At 45.9% G+C, this 21,338-nt stretch overlaps 1 protein-coding gene across 1 annotated transcript in view; it reads left to right on the forward strand.

Annotated features, from left to right (window-relative positions):
• THOC3 (THO complex subunit 3) overlaps window positions 1–16,238 on the forward strand; it is a 94,920-nt gene extending 78,682 nt beyond the window's left edge. The window contains exon 6 of the mRNA XM_069244587.1: window positions 15,485–16,238. Coding sequence (XP_069100688.1) covers window positions 15,485–15,648 — 164 coding nt within the window. The 3' untranslated portion in view covers window positions 15,649–16,238. The remainder of the gene's footprint in view (window positions 1–15,484) is intronic.
• Window positions 16,239–21,338: the final 5,100 nt, after the last annotated feature.

Consider the following 21,338-nt stretch of genomic DNA (forward strand, 5'->3'; position numbering starts at 1 on the left):
TAATTTATCTATGAGCTCATCAGCTCTAGGAATTGGATGAGCATCTGTCTTGGTGACAGAATTGAGCCCTCTGTAGTCCACACAAAACCTCATCTCTTTCTTTCCATCTTTGGTGTGAGGTTTGGGGACTAAGCCCACTGGGCTAGCCCAGGGGCTGTCAGAGCGCTCAATTACTCCCAATTCCAGCATCTTGTGGACTTCCACCTTGATGCTTTCCTTAACATGGTCAGACTGTCTAAAGATTTTGTTTTTGACAGGCATGCTGTCTCCTGTGTCCACATCATGGGTACACAGGTGTGTCTGACCAGGGGTTAAGGAGAAGAGTTCAGGAAACTGTTGTAGGACTCTCCTACAATCAGCTTGCTGTTGGCCAGAGAGGGTGTCTGAGTAGATCACTCCATCTACTGAGCCATCTTTTGGGTCTGATGACAGAAGATCAGGGAGAGGTTCACTCTCTGCCTCCTGATCCTCATCTGTTACCATCAACAGATTCACATCAGCCCTGTCATGGAAGAGCTTAAGGCGGTTCACATGGATCACCCTCTTGGGGCTCCTGCTTGTGCCCAGGTCCACCAGGTAGGTGACCTGACTCTTCCTTTCTAGCACTGGGTAAGGGCCACTCCATTTGTCCTGGAGTGCCCTGGGAGCCACAGGCTCCAGAACCCAGACTTTCTGTCCTGGTTGGAACTCAACCAGTGCAGCCTTTTGGTCATACCAAAACTTCTGGAGCTGTTGGCTGGCCTCAAGGTTTTTGGTTGCCTTTTCCATGTACTCTGCCATTCTAGAGCGAAGGCCAAGTACATAGTCCACTATGTCTTGTTTAGGCTCATGAAGAGGTCTCTCCCAGCCTTCTTTAACAAGAGCAAGTGGTCCCCTTACAGGGTGACCAAACAGAAGTTCAAAGGGTGAGAATCCTACTCCCTTCTGTGGCACCTCTCTGTAAGCGAAAAGCAGACATGGCAAGAGGACATCCCATCTCCTTTTGAGTTTTTCTGGGAGCCCCATGATCATGCCTTTTAATGTCTTGTTGAATCTCTCAACTAAGCCATTAGTTTGTGGATGGTATGATGTAGTGAATTTGTAAGTCACTCCACACTCATTCCACATGTGTTTTAGGTATGCTGACATGAAGTTGGTACCTCTGTCAGACACCACCTCCTTAGGGAAACCCACTCTGGTAAAGATACCAATGAGGGCCTTGGCTACTGCAGGGGCAGTAGTCGACCTAAGGGGAATAGCTTCAGGATACCTAGTAGCATGATCCACTACTACTAGGATGTACATATTTCCTGAGGCTGTGGGAGGTTCCAGTGGACCAACTATGTCCACACCCACTCTTTCAAAGGGGACCCCCACCACTGGAAGTGGAATGAGGGGGGCCTTTGGGTGCCCACCTGTCTTACCACTGGATTGACAGGTGGGGCAGGAGAGGCAAAACTCCTTAACCTTCTGGGACATATTGGGCCAGTAGAAGTGGTTGACTAACCTCTCCCACGTCTTGGTTTGTCCCAAATGCCCAGCAAGGGGAATATCATGGGCTAAGGTCAGAATAAACTCTCTGAACGACTGAGGCACTACCACTCTCCTAGTGGCACCAGGTTTGGGGTCTCTGGCCTCAGTGTACAGGAGTCCATCTTCCCAATAGACCCTATGTGTTCCATTTTTCTTGCCCTTGGACTCTTCAGCAGCTTGCTGCCTAAGGCCTTCAAGAGAGGGACAGGTTTCTTGTCCCTTACACAGCTCCTCCCTTGAGGGTCCCCCTGGGCCCAAGAGCTCAACCTGATAAGGTTCAAGCTCCAAAGGCTCAGTTCCCTCAGAGGGCAGAACTTCTTCCTGAGAAGAGAGGTTCCCTTTTTCTGACTGTGTTGCAGTTGGTTTCCCAACTGACTTTCCTTTTCTCTTGGCAGGCTGGGCCATTTTTCCAGACTCCAGCTCTACTTTTTCACCCTGTGCCATGCATTGTGCTCTTGTTTTTACACACACCAGTTCAGGGATACCCAGCATGGCTGCATGGGTTTTTAGTTCTACCTCAGCCCATGCTGAGGACTCCAGGTCATTTCCAAGTAGACAGTCTACTGGGATGTTTGAGGAGACCACCACCTGTTTCAGGCCATTGACCCCTCCCCATTCTAAAGTTACCATTGCCATGGGATGTGCTTTAGTTTGATTGTCAGCATTGGTGACTGTATAAGTTTTTCCAGTCATGTATTGGCCAGGGGAAACCAGTTTCTCTGTCACCATGGTGACACTGGCACCTGTATCCCTCAGGCCCTCTACACTTGTCCCATTAATAAAGAGCTGCTGCCTGTATTTTTGCATGTTAGGAGGCCAGGCAGCTAGTGTGGCTAAATCCACCCCACCCTCAGAGACTAGAGTAGCTTCAGTGTGGACTCTGATTTGCTCTGGGCACACTGTTGATCCCACTTGGAGACTAGCCATTCCAGTGTTACCTGGATTGGAGTTTGGAGTGGAACTTTTCTTGGGACAGGCCTTGTCTCCAGTTTGGTGTCCAGACTGACTACAGTTTCGACACCAGGCCTTTTTGGGATCAAAGTTTTTACCCTTGTACCCAGGATTGTTTTGTGAAGAGGCTCTGGGCCCACCCTCCTGTGCAGGTTTTTGGGGGCCTTTAGAAGACTCTTGACTATTTTTATTTTTGGCTGTCTCACCACCTTTCCCCTGGGGAGGTTTTGTGACCCCTTTCTTTTGGTCACCCCCTGTGGAAGTTTTGGACACCCTAGTCTTGACCCAATGGTCCGCCTTCTTTCCCAATTCTTGGGGAGAAATTGGTCCTAGGTCTACCAGATGCTGATGCAGTTTATCATTGAAACAATTACTTAACAGGTGTTCTTTCACAAATAAATTGTACAGCCCATCATAATTACTTACACCACTGCCTTGAATCCAACCATCTAGTGTTTTTACTGAGTAGTCTACAAAGTCAACCCAGGTCTGGCTCGAGGATTTTTGAGCCCCCCTGAATCTAATCCTATACTCCTCAGTGGAGAATCCAAAGCCCTCAATCAGGGTACCCTTCATGAGGTCATAAGATTCTGCATCTTTTCCAGAGAGTGTGAGGAGTCTATCCCTACACTTTCCTGTGAACATTTCCCAAAGGAGAGCACCCCAGTGAGATCTGTTCACTTTTCTGGTTACACAAGCCCTCTCAAAAGCTGTGAACCATTTGGTGATGTCATCACCATCTTCATATTTAGTTACAATCCCTTTAGGGATTTTCAACATGTCAGGAGAATCTCTGACCCTATTTATGTTGCTGCCACCATTGATGGGTCCTAGGCCCATCTCTTGTCTTTCCCTCTCTATGGCTAGGATCTGTCTTTCCAAAGCCAATCTTTTGGCCATCCTGGCTAACTGGATGTCCTCTTCACTGGAGTTATCCTCAGTGATTTCAGAGGTGTTGGTCTCTCCTGTGAGGGAACCAGCATCTCTGACTATTATTTTTGGAGTCCGGGTTTGAGATACCCTGTTCTCCCTAGATAGGACTGGTAGGGGGGAATTTTCCTCCAAGTCACTATCCTCTTCCTCTGAGTTGCCACCCTCAGAGGGGTTGGCCTTTTCAAACTCTGCCAAAAGCTCCTGGAGCTGTATTTTGGTAGGTTTGGGGCCCATTGTTATTTTCTTTATTTTACAGAGTGACCTTAGCTCCCTCATCTTAAGATGGAGGTAAGGTGTGGTGTCGAGTTCCACCACAGTCACATCTGTGCTAGACATTTTGCTTCTAAAAGTTGGAATACTTTTTAAGAATCTACAACTGGTTCTAGAATCTAATTCAAACTTTTACAAACTTTTAAACTCTAAAAGAAATGCTAAACAGGATCTAACACAAGGCCCTAGCAGGTCTTTTAAGAATTTAGAAAACTTTTCAAATTGCAAAAATCAATTTCTAATGACAATTTTGGAATTTGTCGTGTGATCAGGTATTGGCTGAGTAGTCCAGCAAATGCAAAGTCTTGTACCCCACCGCTGATCCACCAATGTAGGAAGTTGGCTCTGTATGTGCTATTTCAAAGTAAGGAATAGCATGCACAGAGTCCAAGGGTTCCCCTTAGAGGTAAAATAGTGGTAAAAATAGATAATACTAGTGCTCTATTTTGTGGTAGTGTGGTCGAGCAGTAGGCTTATCCAAGGAGTAGTGTTAAGCATTTGTTGTACATACACATAGACAATAAATGAGGTACACACACTCAGAGACAAATCCAGCCAATAGGTTTTGTATAGAAAAATATCTTTTCTTAGTTTATTTTAAGAACCACAGGTTCAAATTTAACATGTAATATCTTGTTTGAAAGGTATTGCAGGTAAGTACATTAGGAACTTTGAATCATTTCAATTGCATGTATACTTTTCAAGTTATTCACAAATAGCTATTTTAAAAGTGGACACTTAGTGCAATTTTCACAGTTCCTGTGGGAGGTAAGTTTTTGTTAGTTTTACCAGGTAAGTAAGACACTTACAGGGTTCAGTTCTTGGTCCAAGGTAGCCCACCGTTGGGGGTTCAGAGCAACCCCAAAGTCACCACACCAGCAGCTCAGGGCCGGTCAGGTGCAGAGTTCAAAGTGGTGCCCAAAACGCATAGGCTAGAATGGAGAGAAGGGGGTGCCCCGGTTCCGGTCTGCTTGCAGGTAAGTACCCGCGTCTTCGGAGGGCAGACCAGGGGGGTTTTGTAGGGCACCGGGGGGGACACAAGCCCACACAGAAATTTCACCCTCAGCAGCGCGGGGGCGGCCGGGTGCAGTGTAGAAACAAGCGTCGGGTTCGCAATGTTAGTCTATGAGAGATCAACGGATCTCTTCAGCGCTGCAGGCAGGCAAGGGGGGGCTTCCTCGGGGAAACCTCCACTTGGGCAAGGGAGAGGGACTCCTGGGGGTCACTTCTCCAGTGAAAGTCCGGTCCTTCAGGTCCTGGGGGCTGCGGGTGCAGGGTCCTTTCCAGGCGTCGGGACTTAGGTTTCAGAGAGTCGCGGTCAGGGGAAGCCTCGGGATTCCCTCTGCAGGCGGCGCTGTGGGGGCTCAGGGGGGACAGGTTTTGGTACTCACAGTCGGAGAGTAGTCCGGGGGTCCTCCCTGAGGTGTTGGTTCTCCACCAGCCGAGTCGGGGTCGCCGGGTGCAGTGTTGCAAGTCTCACGCTTCTTGCGGGGAGATTGCAGGGTCTTTAAAGCTGCTCCTCGAAACAAAGTTGCAGTCTTTTTGGAGCAGGTCCGCTGTCCTCGGGAGTTTCTTGTCTTTTTCGAAGCAGGGCAGTCCTCAGAGGATTCAGAGGTCGCTGGTCCCTTGGAAGGCGTCGCTGGAGCAGAGTTCTTTGGAAGGCAGGAGACAGGCCGGTGAGTTTCTGGAGCCAAGGCAGTTGTCGTCTTCTGGTCTTCCTCTGCAGGGGTTTTCAGCTAGGCAGTCCTTCTTCTTGTAGTTTGCAGGAATCTAATTTTCTAGGGTTCAGGGTAGCCCTTAAATACTAAATTTAAGGGCGTGTTTAGGTCTGGGGGTTTAGTAGCCAATGGCTACTAGCCCTGAGGGTGGGTACACCCTCTTTGTGTCTCCTCCCAAGGGGAGGGGGTCACAATCCTAACCCTATTGGGGGAATCCTCCATCTGCAAGATGGAGGATTTCTAAAAGTTAGAGTCACCTCAGCTCAGGACACCTTAGGGGCTGTCCTGACTGGCCAGTGACTCCTCCTTGTTATTCTCATTATTTTCTCCGGCCTTGCCGCCAAAAGTGGGGGCCGGGCCGGAGGGGGCGGGCAACTCCACTAGCTGGAGTGTCCTGCGGTGCTGTGACAAAGGGGTGAGCCTTTGAGGCTCACCGCCAGGTGTTACAGCTCCTGCCTGGGGGAGGTGTTAGCATCTCCACCCAGTGCAGGCTTTGTTACTGGCCTCAGAGTGACAAAGGCACTCTCCCCATGGGGCCAGCAACATGTCTCTAGTGTGGCAGGCTGCTGGAACTAGTCAGCCTACACAGATAGTCGGTTAAGTTTCAGGGGGCACCTCTAAGGTGCCCTCTGGGGTGTATTTTGCAATAAAATGTACACTGGCATCAGTGTGCATTTATTGTGCTGAGAAGTTTGATACCAAACTTCCCAGTTTTCAGTGTAGCCATTATGGTGCTGTGGAGTTCGTGTTTGACAGACTCCCAGACCATATACTCTTATGGCTACCCTGCACTTACAATGTCTAAGGTTTTGTTTAGACACTGTAGGGGTACCATGCTCATGCACTGGTACCCTCACCTATGGTATAGTGCACCCTGCCTTAGGGCTGTAAGGCCTGCTAGAGGGGTGTCTTACCTATACTGCATAGGCAGTGAGAGGCTGGCATGGCACCCTGAGGGGAGTGCCATGTCGACTTACTCGTTTTGTCCTCACTAGCACACACAAGCTGGCAAGCAGTGTGTCTGTGCTGAGTGAGAGGTCTCCAGGGTGGCATAAGACATGCTGCAGCCCTTAGAGACCTTCCTTGGCATCAGGGCCCTTGGTACTAGAAGTACCAGTTACAAGGGACTTATCTGGATGCCAGGGTCTGCCAATTGTGGATACAAAAGTACAGGTTAGGGAAAGAACACTGGTGCTGGGGCCTGGTTAGCAGGCCTCAGCACACTTTCAATTGTAAACATAGCATCAGCAAAGGCAAAAAGTCAGGGGGCAACCATGCCAAGGAGGCATTTCCTTACACACAGTTTATCTGAACGGGCCGGAAAGAGATTTGCACTACCTATGCCAACAAAGCAGATGGACTGCTTTCTTTATGACTTTAAGGAACCCTACCAAAATGGCATGAAATCAGTGCCCATAGTTGACTACATATGGGATGAGGGGCTGAAGGTAATGAAAAATCCTGCTACCGTTACTGCGGTCTTGCCTCACTTAGATAAGAAATATAAGGCGCCAGGCAGGGCACCAGCCTGCCTAACTGGACACCCAAACCGGACCCAGTTATTACTCGAGCAGCGCAGTGCAGATCTAGGAATCCTTCGGCACCAATTTCTGCTTAGCCTGACAAAGAAGGAAGAAGACTTGATAAAATAGGAAAGCACTTCTCCTTAATGTCCTCGCTTATGGTAAGGGCGTCAAATTCATTAGCTGTAATGGGTAGATACGACAGGCAGCTATGGGCAGACATTGCTCCTTACCTAGACCAACTTCCAGAAGATTCAAAGACCGAAGCAAGCAAAATACTGTAGGATGGGGAAAGGACTTCAGCTGAAGTCATCGACTGTTCGATGGATATCGCTACCACTGCTTTTTGACAGCTGGCAGGCGCTGCTGTTTTAAGAAGGCTGTGTTGGCTTTTTGCGACTTCTTACCATCCTACAGAGGGGGATTTCAGCAATATAAATATCCACCTTTCTCCTCTGCTTACAAATCTTTTCATCCTCAATAACAACAGAGGCAGCCTCCACAGGCCGCATATACAAGGACCATGCAAAGGACAAGGACAGGACGGGAAACAAGGGAAGCAGGATGCAGGCAATGACTTCTCACTACCTTTGGCTACAGATCTTTCCTCAAATTCAAAAATAGGAGGAAATATTTCCCAATATTTTCACAATTGGCAAAAAATTACTTCGAACCAATGGGTGTTAAACCTTATCCAATTTGGCCATACACTGGAGTTCCTTCAAATTCCACCATCAAGACCTCCTCTTCCACGCAATTTAAAACCCCTAAATCTTCTCAGAAAAGTCTGAACAATGCTCCAGAAGGGAGCTGTAGAAAAGGTTCCTGTTCAGGACAGGAAGAGGGGGTTTTATTCACAGTCCAGAAGAAATGGAAGGAATGGCGTCCAATCTTGGACCTCAGAGGCCTGAATACTTACCTCAAGAAACAGTCATTCCATTTGATTACTTTAAACAATATTCTTTCCCTTCTCAATCCTGGAGGTTATATGTTCACTCCTGATCTCCAGGACTCATCCTTCCACATTCCCATACATTCATCCCACAGGAAATTTCTCAGATTTGTGGTGCCGGAGAGCATTTCTAGTTCAATGTTCTTCCTTTGGCATGAGATCGTCCCCCAGAATTTTTACCAAATGCCTAGCTCCAGTTGCAGCTTTCCTCAGAAGACACAAACCAAGTGTTTCTGTATCTAGACAACTGGCTCATCGAGGCCAAGTCCAGGTCGCAGGAGCAGAGAGCGACAAAGGCCTGTGTAGAGCTGTTTGGAAAATGAGGCCTAACTATCGACCGCAGCAAATGAGCTTTTCAGCCTCTGGAAAGAATTATCTTTCTGGGTGCAGTTCTGGATACATTCAACAACAAAACAGCTCCTACAAGGGAGGGACAGAAGAAACTAATTTTCTTGGCCAGACTGGTTAAAAAAACAAGTCTGTTTTAGTTCACCTCTTAAAGTCCCTATTAGGAGTGATGTCTTCCTGCATCCCACTTGTGCCATTCTGACATCTCAGAATGCGACCCCTTCAAGAGCAACTAGACATTTGGTGGACGCAGTCTAAGGGGTCTTTCGATGATGTAATCACAATTACAAAATCCTTGATAACATCTGTCTTGGTGGACCCAGGAAACTCACTTGTAAGTGGGTCTCTCTTTCCTTCCTCAGCCAGCCCTGTGAATGATCACAACCGATGTGTCTCTAGAAGGTTGGGGAGACTTCCTTCAGGACTTATGAATGAGAGGCAGGTGGAAGTGACATCAAAAGGCTTTCGATATCAATTCTCTCGAATTAAAAGCAGTTCGCCTAGCGCTTTGAGCTTTCCTGCCAAAGATAAGGAACTCGTCAGTACTCATTCGTACGGACAATACTACAATGATTCACTACATCAAGAAGCGTGGGGGAACCAGATCCCTGCTCTTATCGTGAGAATCTCAATGTATCTGAAACTGGTCCATCCTACAAGGAGTGCATCTTCGGGCAGAGTACATACCGGGCACTCAGAAGGTCATAGCAGGCTCTCTCAGCAGGTTGACAACATCCAACCACAAATGGGATCTAGATCAGAAGGTGCTAAATCGCATTTTCTCCCAATGGGGCAAGCCAAACCTGGATCTCTTTGCCACTCCCCAAAATGCAAAATGCCAATTCTTTGCAAGTCAGGATCCCCATCTGGGCTTTTGGGGGAATGCGTTTTCAATGGCACGGTCAGGTTTATGCTTGCGTCCTTCCTTACATTCCCATCATTCTGAGAGTTCTAGCCAAGATCAAGAACGAACACTGCAAAATTCTTCTGATTGCCCCAGCATGGCCTCGGCAGCATTGGTATACAGAGCTGCTTCTCCTTTCAGAGAGCCACAGCATCCCTCTACCAGTAACACCGTGCCTGCTAACAATGAGGAACGGTCAAATTCTCCACCAGGATCCAGCATCGCTTCATTTGACAGCCTGGCGCCTATACACCATGAATTCTTATACTTAAACATTCCCTCGGACTGTAGAGTCATTCTTGCCGGAGCTGTAGCAGACAGTACCAACAGGTTTTGTTGCCTTAAATGGAAAATGTTTTGCATATGGTGCAAACAAGCTCAAGTGCACCCCTTCTTATCATTCTCAGAGCAGATACTACCTTATCTTCTCCATTTAGCTAGACCAGGTTTGGCGAATGCTTGAATTAGAGTCCACTTTGCTGCAATTTCCCGTTATAGGCAATCAGAGAACTCTCCATCTTTGTGGTCGACGAGGGTTATCAAACAGTTTCTTAAAGGACTTTTTTGTTCTTCCTCGCCAGTCAGGCCACCACTGCCGTCTTGGCAGCTTTAATGTAGTTTTGTCCCAATTAATGAAACATCCATTCGAGCCTGTACACAGGGCGGACTTAAGATTCCTGTCATGGAAGGTCGCACTTCTTCTTGCCCTGACCTCAGCTAGACGGGCTAGCGAGATCCAAGCCTTCACTATTCAAGACGCTTTCTTGCAGTTTAAAGAGAATGGGGTAATCCTTCGAACAAATCCAAAGTTCATACCCAAAGTTCCTTTGGATTTTAACATTAATCAGCCAGTGGGGCTAAAGTCGTGTTTCCCAAATCCTTCAACAACGGCGGAACAGGCTCTTCATTCCTTGGATGTCAGAAGATATCTCAAGTTCTATCTGGACAAGACAAAAGACTTCAGAACATTAAATCAAATGTTTGTGGCATTCAGCGCTTCTTGGAAAGGCCAACCGCTTTCCAAACTGGATTGCGAGATGGATAGCTAGTCCAATTGATTATTGTCACAAGGCTGCAGGAAAACCCCTGCGCAGACCAATGCATGCACATTCTACAAGGGCGGTTGCAGCATCCACAGTGTTCTTCGCTGCTTTGCCCATCCAGGACATTTGCAGAGCAGCCAACTGGAAGTGCACACACACTTTTGCAAAGCACTATTACTTGAGTGAAAATGTCACAAGGTGATGTAGCAGTGGGACAAAGGGTGCTGCTTCATTTGTTCCAGTAACGTTGAGCTGTTGTATTCTTCTTTTTTCCCTCCTACCCAGTAAATGTTCTGCACATTGTATAATAAAGTTTTCTTCCCTTGACAATGCACTTTGTTGTTTAGCACTGTGTAGTAATATTTTTGTTTGCATAACAATTGACTATTTAAAGCTTTCTTTTCCATTCGTACTATTGCTTCTATCAATTACTATGGTAATGTTTATCATAAGATTGTGCTTACCTACTGCTTGCTATTCTGATTAAAGGTTGTGAATCTATGAAAGTTTCAATACTGCAGTAAGAAAATGAGTTACCTGTAACTGTAGTTCTCCAATATTGGAATCTTTCATAGATTCACATGCGACCCTCCATCCTCCCCGAGAAGCTCACTGTTACATGTTATCTGCCTCAGGTACTTCAGCACTCATGCTTTGGAAAATCTGAGGGACTGGAGCTTCTCACATGAGTGTTCTAGAGGGAAGGGCAGCCTGATTGGCTGAAACCTAGGTTTGGTCTCTTTTCTCAAATTGACAAGGATAGATTACTAAAGTGGAAGGCATTTGGGCCTTCATACACTATAGTTATCATTACATTGCTATTATAGTGTACCAGGGGACTCCCATCTTGATGACGGGGAATGATTCATGCATGCGAATCTATGAACGATTCCAATACTGGAGAGCTACAGTTAGAGGTAAGTAACTAATTTTCTTTAGATTTGTAGGATTTCTTACCTTTGTAAGACTATCCCACCTCCCTTGTCTGCAGGCTTGATTATGAATGATGTCATGTTTAAGTGATTCTAGTGCCAAGTGTTCCTGTCTCATAATATTGCAAACTGAAAAGACCTTCCTTTGTTGTAAAATTTGGATGTCCTTCAAAACAAGTTTCTCAAAAGTGATAATTTTGGCAGGAATGCCACTGATTGGAGGAGAGAAAGTAGATTGTGGGTGGAGGCCCTTTGCATCTATAGAGTCTTGATCTCACTATCCCAAAAGAATGCTGTGAGCCTAATTTTCCTAAAACAAAATCTCATAAGATCAGTCTGTATATCCAGATAATGCACTCTCTCTGTGGAAACAAATGAGAGTCCCCTGCTGAGTAACGAAATGGTGTCTGATGAAGTGCGTGTGTACAGAGAGGTTGAAGACCTCAATTCAGTGTGAATCGGTTACTCCGGGGGTGGGCCGGTTGGGGTTGGATGTTGAGGGGAGGGGGTGTTCTCATTGGTAATACTTCTGGCGTGTTCGTTGGTCGCCTGGTATACTGTACCACATCAGGCCCTTACCCCTCCCTCTCCCTCTGTTCGGTGGTCATAATCAACATCCTCCCCAAAAACTCTCCTGTTACTTTTGATTTGAGGAATCACTTGTTTCTTTCCCTTGGTCAGACTTGTCCTCTGAGTCTTCTGAGGTCTCAGAGAAAATTACAAACTTTTGTTGGTGATCGTAACGTCCCAAAGGTTGATTAGGCCCTATGTTCTGATAGGTTCTATTAATGTAATTTTCTTCTGTCAAGTAAGGGTAAGCTCTCTGTACCTTAAAACTCTGTCCTTTTTTGCTTTGATTGTTTTGTTTTCTCCTGTTCTATACAGGTGTATTCTTCTATAGTTTTGTCAACCTTTTCTAGGATAGCCTTTGCATCTGAGATTGTCAGGTTACCTTAAATGTTTTTCTAGCTCTGAGATTTCCTCAAGACGATTCTTGCATGGTTTGAGCACCATATCGAGGCCAAGCACCATCCAGTGACTACAGCATGTGGCATCTAAATGGTTTAATCTCTGCTTGTATTTTTGTCGTCACTGAAAACACCTGGAATATTTCTTACTTGGAGACCGATTTGTATGACGTCCACTTTTAAGTACTCTATTATCATTTTAATCACTAACTGTAGGCGTGTATTTTTTTCAATTTTTTTTTTAAAAGGTGGTCTGTGGAGGGACAGACGTATTGTTTCAGTTATATGAAAATAATGATGGCCCTTTCAAAATCCTCCGAATATAGTCTTTGGAATACGTTGGGGAGAAATCTGACATAGTGTTGTGTACCTTGCACAAAAAGGAATGAGGGGGAAAAAAAGTAGAAACTCTCACTCGCCAGTGAGAACAATCGAATGTGACCCTTGCAATCCAGCTATTGCTCATGTGTGTTTCTACTAAACAAGAGAACTCGAGTCATTGTAGACCGGGGGTACAAACAGCAATACACAGTAAGGGCTCTTAGACATATGAATACAACGTTGCTACCAACAAAATGGTTATTTATTCACAACAGTAATCAAGAAAATGTTTCTTTATGAAAGCTTTGTACAAAGAAACATTTTCTTGATTATTGTTTGAAATAACCATTTGGTTGGCATCATTGTTGCATTCATATGTGTAGGAGCCATTGTTGTGTATTACACTATAGGAGATGGTGACACACCTGATGCTGTATACTTAGTCCTGTGCACATTTGACAGACTCAAGAGTTGAGTAGTAGAGGATGGATTTGAGCAATCCCAGGTTCTAAAGGTCAGACTCCTCCCTTGTAGATGTGATCACGTTAGATACCATTGGCATGCTGAGGTCCCGTGAGATCCACGAGAAATTGTTTACAGCAGAGAAGTCCCTCTAATCAAATTGGAACCAGCATACCACAGTCTTCAGAGTTCTCCAATACGGTTCACTGGTTAAGTAATAGTGTTTCGTAAATAGGACTGTGAGCATGGCCCAAGACCCGGGCTCCTTACCATGGTAGGATTAATTGGGAAAAATAAATGTTCCTTAATATTTCTCCAACCGGCATTAGGGAGAGGAGAATTTCTAGGTGGATGGATGAGCAGAGTAATTCTGGTTTAGAAGGAATTGTGTTTACGCCTGCAAAAGTGTATGCCACAGATTTAGGGTGCCCATCCTGGATCTCTTTGTGTGCTCTCTACATTGAACTGAGGTTCTCTTCACAATTTCCAGGTCATCATGCTGAGCAGTAGATGTTCTGTTAGTATGATGGCCCGGGGTTTTGTGTTATGCACTCACATCTTTTCCTCTGATTCCATTTCATCTTACCAAGATAATAACCAAGGCATCAGAGGCAAAAATGGTGGTCCCATTCTGCCTGTTCAGGACTTCATTTCTGCTCCTGTGCCTAGCATGCCGATGTGGAAGATTCTCCAGATTTCTCCAATTCTACATATTTTATGTGTAGGCAGTCAGGCTTCTGGGGTTCTACTGATGTTGCATGCCTGAACGTTGAAGTGATGAAGATGCAGAACACAAGCTTGTCATAAGTAGCATTCATCTATTAAGAAAACCTATGTTGAATAGACTTACCTTTTGGGCTGTGTTCCAGAATTGATGTTGGAAGGTAGGCTTAATCCACTTTCTCATGGCTTTCAGTCTGCCCTACATTTCTTTTAGGACAGGTTTGCTTTGGCCTATCAGTATTGATGATGTGCCTACAATGAAATAATTAAAACGTCAGAGAAACCCATTTGAGAGTGGTGAAAGAGGAGATTCAATCCTTCAAACTGTTGCATCGTTCTCCTGGACCAGACTTGCTTTGCAGTTATTGGTCTTTTCGATGGGATTTTGCACTTTTTCTAAAATCCAGCAGGCCAGTGAAATTGAACTATTAAACAAAATTGTGTTGATGTTTGTGACTGTCCCAATGTTTGTGTGCACGATTATTGCGCAACTAGGCTTCTGGGTAAGCTGGATGCCCTCTGCAGTTTTGAGTTAAACCAAACCTTTTAGTACTCTGATAACGTCCATCCACGCAGAGGCATTGTTCTTCCACACACATGTACTAGGAGTTCATCCTCATTAAGTGAAATGATGTACTTGTTGGCTCTCTAGAGAACAATACTATCCGAAATAAACAAGATCTCAGACTTTTTGGAAGCTACACTATTTGTTTGTTACCTTTGGTGCATCATGTTAGGGGAAATAGCTTAGACATTGTCACTCAGACCTTGAATTGGATTCTCTATAGCCTTATGCAAAATTTCCTCTCCGTGCTGGGTTTCAAGAAAGCTCTATTTTTAGGTTGTCCCTATCACAAGAACTAGTTTCTGGGTTTCCTTTGCTAGTGATATGTAGGGCTGCAACTAGTGTGTCCTCAACCTACAGCCACCCTCATAGGTGATGATTATGAGACTTTGGATTTTCCTCCTTTGATTGTTGAGGTCTCTGTATCTATGAATCTCCTCAGTAAAAAATAATGTTTGGTGGCTATAGCAGTTAAATGGTGGTCAAAATGCATTTAAGGGTGTGTTTTTAAGTGGGTCTACATCGCTATTCTTCATTAGTAAGTAATAGGAGTAAGAAGCAGGTTGTGAACATGTCTAACTTAGTTACTTAATGGGGTTCTTCATTTCTTTTAAGTGTAGTATATGCTCCCCATTTGCTCTCACTGGACCTTGATGCCTTCAGTTCGGCTGGACGTTTGGGCATGCTCATTATGTTTCTGATGTAGTCATCCCTGTTGTAGCACATACCCGATAAGAATGTGGCAGCTATTACAGGAACCTTTTAACAGCAAGTTCTGAGAGGTGTCAGCCTCGTCGTTTGTAAGCACTACAAGGATCAGATCCGTCTGCATGATGTTTTTTTGTCCATGAGCATGATGGCCTGGCTCCTAAATGGGCCATAGTATGATCCAGGACAAAGACCTATCAAGCCAATTTGAAGTGATTATGTGTCTCCTATTCATTGTAAAGTCCCCATCCATTCTTGTTCCCTCCGCACCAGGTACCATTATCCAAATGAGGATGCAGGTTTACTCTGATAAGCTTTCACAAGTTGACCTTTTCTAGGTTTTGACAATCAATTGAAGACTCACTCCTGTTCCCTCATAGTCCTTAATTAGCTCTTGAGGTACTTTTTATGGCTTCCACCAGTGAGTCAGTCACATTTGGCTCTCTTTTAAAGCCTTTCATAGATAATAATGTTATTTACCACTTTTGGAAATCGTCGAGGGGCTGTGAAAGAAACAAACACTTGAAAATGTACGTACCAGTAAGTAACGTGTTTCTCTTGTTCATAACTGGGAACTTACTTTAAGCCTGATGTTCCCGCGGGTGTTGATTGTTCTTGCATTTATAGTTGTTTTCTTTTTATTTGACGCAGGTGAGAAGCTATGTGAGGTACAGTGTGAGTCACCCACCTTCACAGTGGCTTGGCACCCCAAACGCCCCCTGCTGGCCTTTGCATGTGATGACAAGGATGGCAAATATGACAGCAATCGAGAAGCTGGCACCGTCAAGTTGTTTGGGCTTCCGAATGACTCCTAAGAGAAAATGACAGACTCTGGGTGTGGCCCTCAGATTCAGCAGATGGAGAGTGCAGAACCCGTGACGGCTTGTAATGTGGTAGAAATGCTTACAAGGAGGGAGCTCCTGGAAAGTTTTTTTCCAGGCATGTTGCGGCATCTGTGCTCCGTCGGAGTTTCTCCAAAGTATTTTGCTTAACACTTCGATCTCCACCTCGAAAGAGAAACAGTGAACTTGGCGTATTTTGTATTTGACTGTCACCCTAAAATGACTCTTTTTGACAAGAAAAGCCATGATGACCAGTTGTAGTAGTTGCTGGATGTAACTAGACATGGACTTGAGAACTCCTAGTTGACAGGTTCCCAGCCTTAAACTAATAAGCAGCAAAAGGCTGGCGGTAGGCTTGCAGGGGACATTGAATTCCAGCTCTTCAGTGCACATGTGCCCTGCAAACAGGCAGGGATTATGCCAGTTGTCTGCTTTTAGAACACGTGAGTTTTTATAAACTCTCTTGTCGGTGTAAAGTATGACTGAAGCAGGGAATCTCAAAGGTGGGATTGTTTAATTTTTGTATTCGCTTTTGATAAGAATAAATCGCTATAAAGTGTGAACAGCTAGTGATACCTTTGCTGTTACTGGATGTCCTCTTAGACAGGCTGCTCACTTAATGTTGAGAGGATGTAATCTTTTAGGCAATGGAGTTCGCATTCAGTGGCAGATCTCTCGTGAGTTCTTTGGGGAAACCCCCCCCCACAAGCTATCATTCTAGGTTTATCCTTCCAAAACGCTTTCCTTCCTGTGTTATACCATTGTCCTCCTTATGTACTTGACAAGCTCCATGATGAACTGAGTTACTGAGAGGTTAGACCTCTGAAACATAATGTTCGATGGCATCTGTCGCTGTAGATACGCATGTTCTGCAATAGCTCGCCATCTGGTGTTGGGCCGGAGTGTTACAAGTTGTTTTTCTTCGAAGAAGTCTTTCGAGTCACGGGACCGAGTGACTCCTCCTTTTGTCTCCATTGCGCATGGGCGTCGACTCTATCCTCGATTGTTTTTTTTCCGCCATCGGGTTCGGACGTGTTCCTGTCGCTCCGAGTTTCGGAACGGAAAGATAGCTAATTTCGGAAGATTTTCGTCGGTATTGTTGCGTTCGGGATCGGCGTACTTACATTCAACACCGCATCAAAGATCGAAGAGCTCCGGTGCCCTTCGGGGTAGTTTTTCGATCCTCCGTCGGGGCCTGGTCGGCCCGACCGCGTGCTGAAGAACGCCGATGGAACGGACCCCGTTTCGTTTCTGCCCCAAATGCCACAATAAATACCCCTACACAGACCAACACTTGGTCTGCAACCTGTGCCTGTCACCTGAGCACAGCGAAGACACCTGCGAGGCCTGTCGTGCGTTCCGGTCCCGAAAAACACTCCGAGACCGTCGAGCCAGAAGACTTCAGATGGCGTCCGCACCGACAGCCCAACGGGAGTTCGAGGAACAGGAAGAGGAAGGTACCTTCTCGATCCAAGACTCAGACTCCGAAGGATTCGACGATACACAAACCGTGAGTAAGACGTCGAAAACCACACAGAGAAACATTTACAAGGCCCAGGGGACGCCACTGCCACCAGGCCATGGCTCGACCCGTAAATTCGGTGACCGACCGTCGGCACCGAAAAAGCCCCAAACAGTGCCGAGATCGTCCGACTCCGGTCGAGACACCGGCACGCAGCCTTCTCGGGACCGAGAAAGTGCTGGAGACAAGCCTCGACACCGTGATGCCGGTGTGGACACGGCTCGACGCCGAGACAACGGCACCGAAACAGATCGACGCCGAGAGGTTTCGGCCCCGAAAAGAAAAAAAGTCACCTCGGAGCCGAAAAAACACGCAGACAAAGTTTCGATGCCGAAACAAACTGCAAGCGACCCAGCTTCAGGCTCTTATACAGAAGAGCACTCGCTAACCTCCCAAATGCAGAAGCATAGGTTTGAGGAAGAGCTACAGGCAACTGATGTGGACCATACGCAAAAATGTATCTTCATTCAGCAGGGGACAGGAAAAATAAGCACCCTTCCCCCCCATTAGGAGAAAGAGGAGGTTGGAGTTCCAGACGGAACAAACACCACAACCAAAAGTGGTGAAAAGAGTTACACCACCACCCTCACCTCCGCCCGTGATTGACGTTTCACCAGCACAAACTCCATCACACTCCCCAGCTCACACCACCATGAGCCAGGGTGACCAAGATCAGGACGCATGGGACCTATACGACGCCCCAGTGTCAGATAACAGTCCGGAGGCATACCCTGCGAAGCCATCTCCACCAGAAGACAGCACCGCGTACTCTCAAGTGGTGGCTAGAGCAGCACAATTTCACCACGTAAGCCTCCACTCAGAACAGGTCGAGGATGATTTCTTATTCAACACACTCCTCCACCCACAGCTCATACCAAAGCTTCCCTATGCTCCCTGGTATGCTCCGGCACGCAAAAGACATCTTTAAGGAGCCGGTTAAAAGTAGGGCAATCACACCAAGGGTAGAAAAAAAGTATAAGCCGCCTCCTACGGACCCGGTTTTCATCACTACACAGCTGCCACCAGACTCTGTCGTTGTAGGAGCAGCTAGGAAAAGGGCCAACTCTCACACATCTGGAGATGCACCACCCCCAGATAAAGAAAGCCGCAAGTTTGATGCAGCTGGTAAAAGAGTCGCAGCACAAGCTGCAAACCAGTGGCGCATCGCGAACTCCCAGGCACTACTTGCGCGCTATGACAGAGCCCACTGGGACGAGATGCAACATCTCATTGAACATCTGCCCAAGGACTTACAAATTAGGGCAAAACAAGTGGTTGAGGAGGGACAGGCCATCTCCAACAACCAGATCCGCTCCTCCATGGACGCTGCAGATACAGCTGCACGGACAATTAATACATCCGTAACTATCAGAAGGCATGCATGGCTCCGAACGTCTGGATTTAAACCAGAGATTCAACAAGCAGTTCTCAATATGCCTTTTAATGAAAAAGAACTGTTCGGTCCTGAAGTGGACACAGCGATTGAGAAACTCAAAAAAGATACGGACACTGCCAGAGCCATGGGCGCACTCTACTCCCCGCAGAGCAGAGGGAATTACAGCTCATTCCGTAAAACGCCCTTTCGAGGGGGGTTTCGGGGTCAAAGCACACAAGCCAGCACCTCACAAGCCACACCGTCCAGTTACCAAGGACAGTATAGAGGAGGTTTTCGGGGACAATATAGAGGAGGGCAATTCCCTAGAAATAGAGGAAGATTCCAAAGCCCCAAAACCCCTACTACTAAACAGTGACTCACATGTCACTCACCCCCTCCACACAACACCAGTGGGGGGACGAATAGGTCATTATTACAAAGCATGGGAGAAAATCACTACATACACTTGGGTTCTAGCAATTATCCAACATGGTTATTGCATAGAATTTCTACAATTCCCTCCAAACATACCACCAAAAGCACAAAATTTAACAACACACCATTCCAATCTCCTGGAGATAGAAGTGCAGGCACTATTGCAAAAGAATGCAATCGAATTAGTGCCAAACACACAAATAAACACAGGAGTTTACTCACTGTACTTTCTGATACCAAAGAAGGACAAAACACTGAGACCAATCCTAGACCTCAGAGTAGTGAACACTTTCATCAAATCAGACCACTTCCACATGGTCACACTACAAGAAGTATTGCCATTGCTAAAGCTGCACGACTACATGGCAACTTTAGACCTCAAGGATGCTTATTTCCATATACCAATACACCCATCGCACAGGAAATACCTAAGGTTTGTATTCAAAGGAATACATTACCAATTCAAGGTACTGCCTTTCGGATTAACAACCGCACCAAGAGTCTTTACCAAATGTCTAGCGGTAGTCGCAGCACACATAAGAAGGCAGCAGATACATGTGTTCCCATATCTAGACGACTGGCTAATCAAGGCCCATTCGTTAATAGAGTGCTCAATTCACACAAATCATATCATACAAACCCTCTTCAAACTAGGGTTCACCGTCAATTTCACAAAATCCAAAATTCTGCCACGCAAGGTACAACAATACCTGGGAGCCATAATAGACACATCAAAAGGAGTAGCCACTCCAAGTCCACAAAGAATTCAAAATTTCAACACCATCATACAACGCATGTATCCAACACAAAAGATACAAGCAAAGATGGTATTACAACTCCTAGGCATGATGTCATCATGCATAGCCATTGTCCCAAACGCAAGACTGCACATGAGGCCCTTACAACAATGCCTAGCATCACAGTGGTCTCAAGCACAGGGTCACCTTCTAGATCTGGTGTTAATAGACCGCCAAACTTACCTCTCGCTTCTGTGGTGGAACAACATAAATTTAAACAAGGGGCGGCCTTTCCAAGACCCAGTGCCACAATACGTAATAACAACAGATGCTTCCATGACAGGGTGGGGAGCACACCTCGATCAACACAGCATACAAGGACAATGGAACGTACATCAAACAAAACTGCATATCAATCACCTAGAACTTCTAGCAGTTTTTCAAGCACTAAAAGCTTTCCAACCATTAATAGTTCACAAATACATTCTCGTCAAAACAGACAACATGACAACAATGTATTATCTAAACAAGCAGGGGGGGACGCACTCCACGCAGTTAAGCCTGCTAGCACAAAAAATTTGGCATTGGGCAATTCACAACCAAATTCGCCTAATTGCACAGTTTATACCAGGGATACAAAATCAAATCGCAGACAATCTCTCTCGAGATCACCAACAGGTCCACGAATGGGAAATTCACCCCCAAATTCTGAACACTTATTTCAAACTCTGGGGAACACCTCAGATAGACTTGTTTGCGACAAGGGAGAACGCAAAATGCCAAAACTTCGCATCCAGATACCCACACAAACAATCCCAAGGCAATGCCCTATGGATGAACTGGTCAGGGATATTTGCTTACGCTTTTCCTCCTCTCCCTCTCCTTCCTTACCTGGTAAACAAACTCAGTCAAAGCAAACTCAAACTCATATTGATAGCACCAACTTGGGCAAGGCAACCCTGGTACACAACACTGCTAGACCTATCAGTGGTACCCTGCATCAAATTGCCCAACAGGCCAGATCTGTTGACACAGCACAACCAAAAGATCAGACACCCAGATCCAGCATCGCTGAATCTAGCAATCTGGCTCCTGAAATCCTACAATTCGGGCACTTACAGCTTACCCAAGAATGTATGGAAGTCATAAAACAAGCAAGGAGGCCATCCACAAGGCACTGCTATGCAAGTAAATGGAAGAGGTTTGTTTGCTACTGCCATATTAATCAAATACAACCGTTACACACAACTCCAGAACAGGTAGTGGGTTACTTGCTTCACTTACAAAAATCTAACCTAGCTTTCTCTTCCATTAAGATTCACCTTGCAGCAATATCTGCATACCTGCAAACTACCTATTCAACTTCCCTATATAAAATACCAGTCATTAAAGCATTCATGGAGGGCCTTAGGAGAATTATACCACCAAGAACACTACCTGTTCCTTCATGGAACCTAAATGTTGTCCTAACTAGACTTATGGGTCCACCTTTTGAACCCATGCACTCCTGCGACATACAGTTCCTAACCTGGAAGGTGGCATTTCTCATCGCCATTACTTCCCTAAGAAGAGTAAGCGAGATTCAGGCGTTTAC

This window comes from Pleurodeles waltl, chromosome 7 (assembly GCF_031143425.1).
Source record: "Pleurodeles waltl isolate 20211129_DDA chromosome 7, aPleWal1.hap1.20221129, whole genome shotgun sequence".
In the NCBI taxonomy this organism is placed as follows: domain Eukaryota; kingdom Metazoa; phylum Chordata; class Amphibia; order Caudata; family Salamandridae; genus Pleurodeles; species Pleurodeles waltl.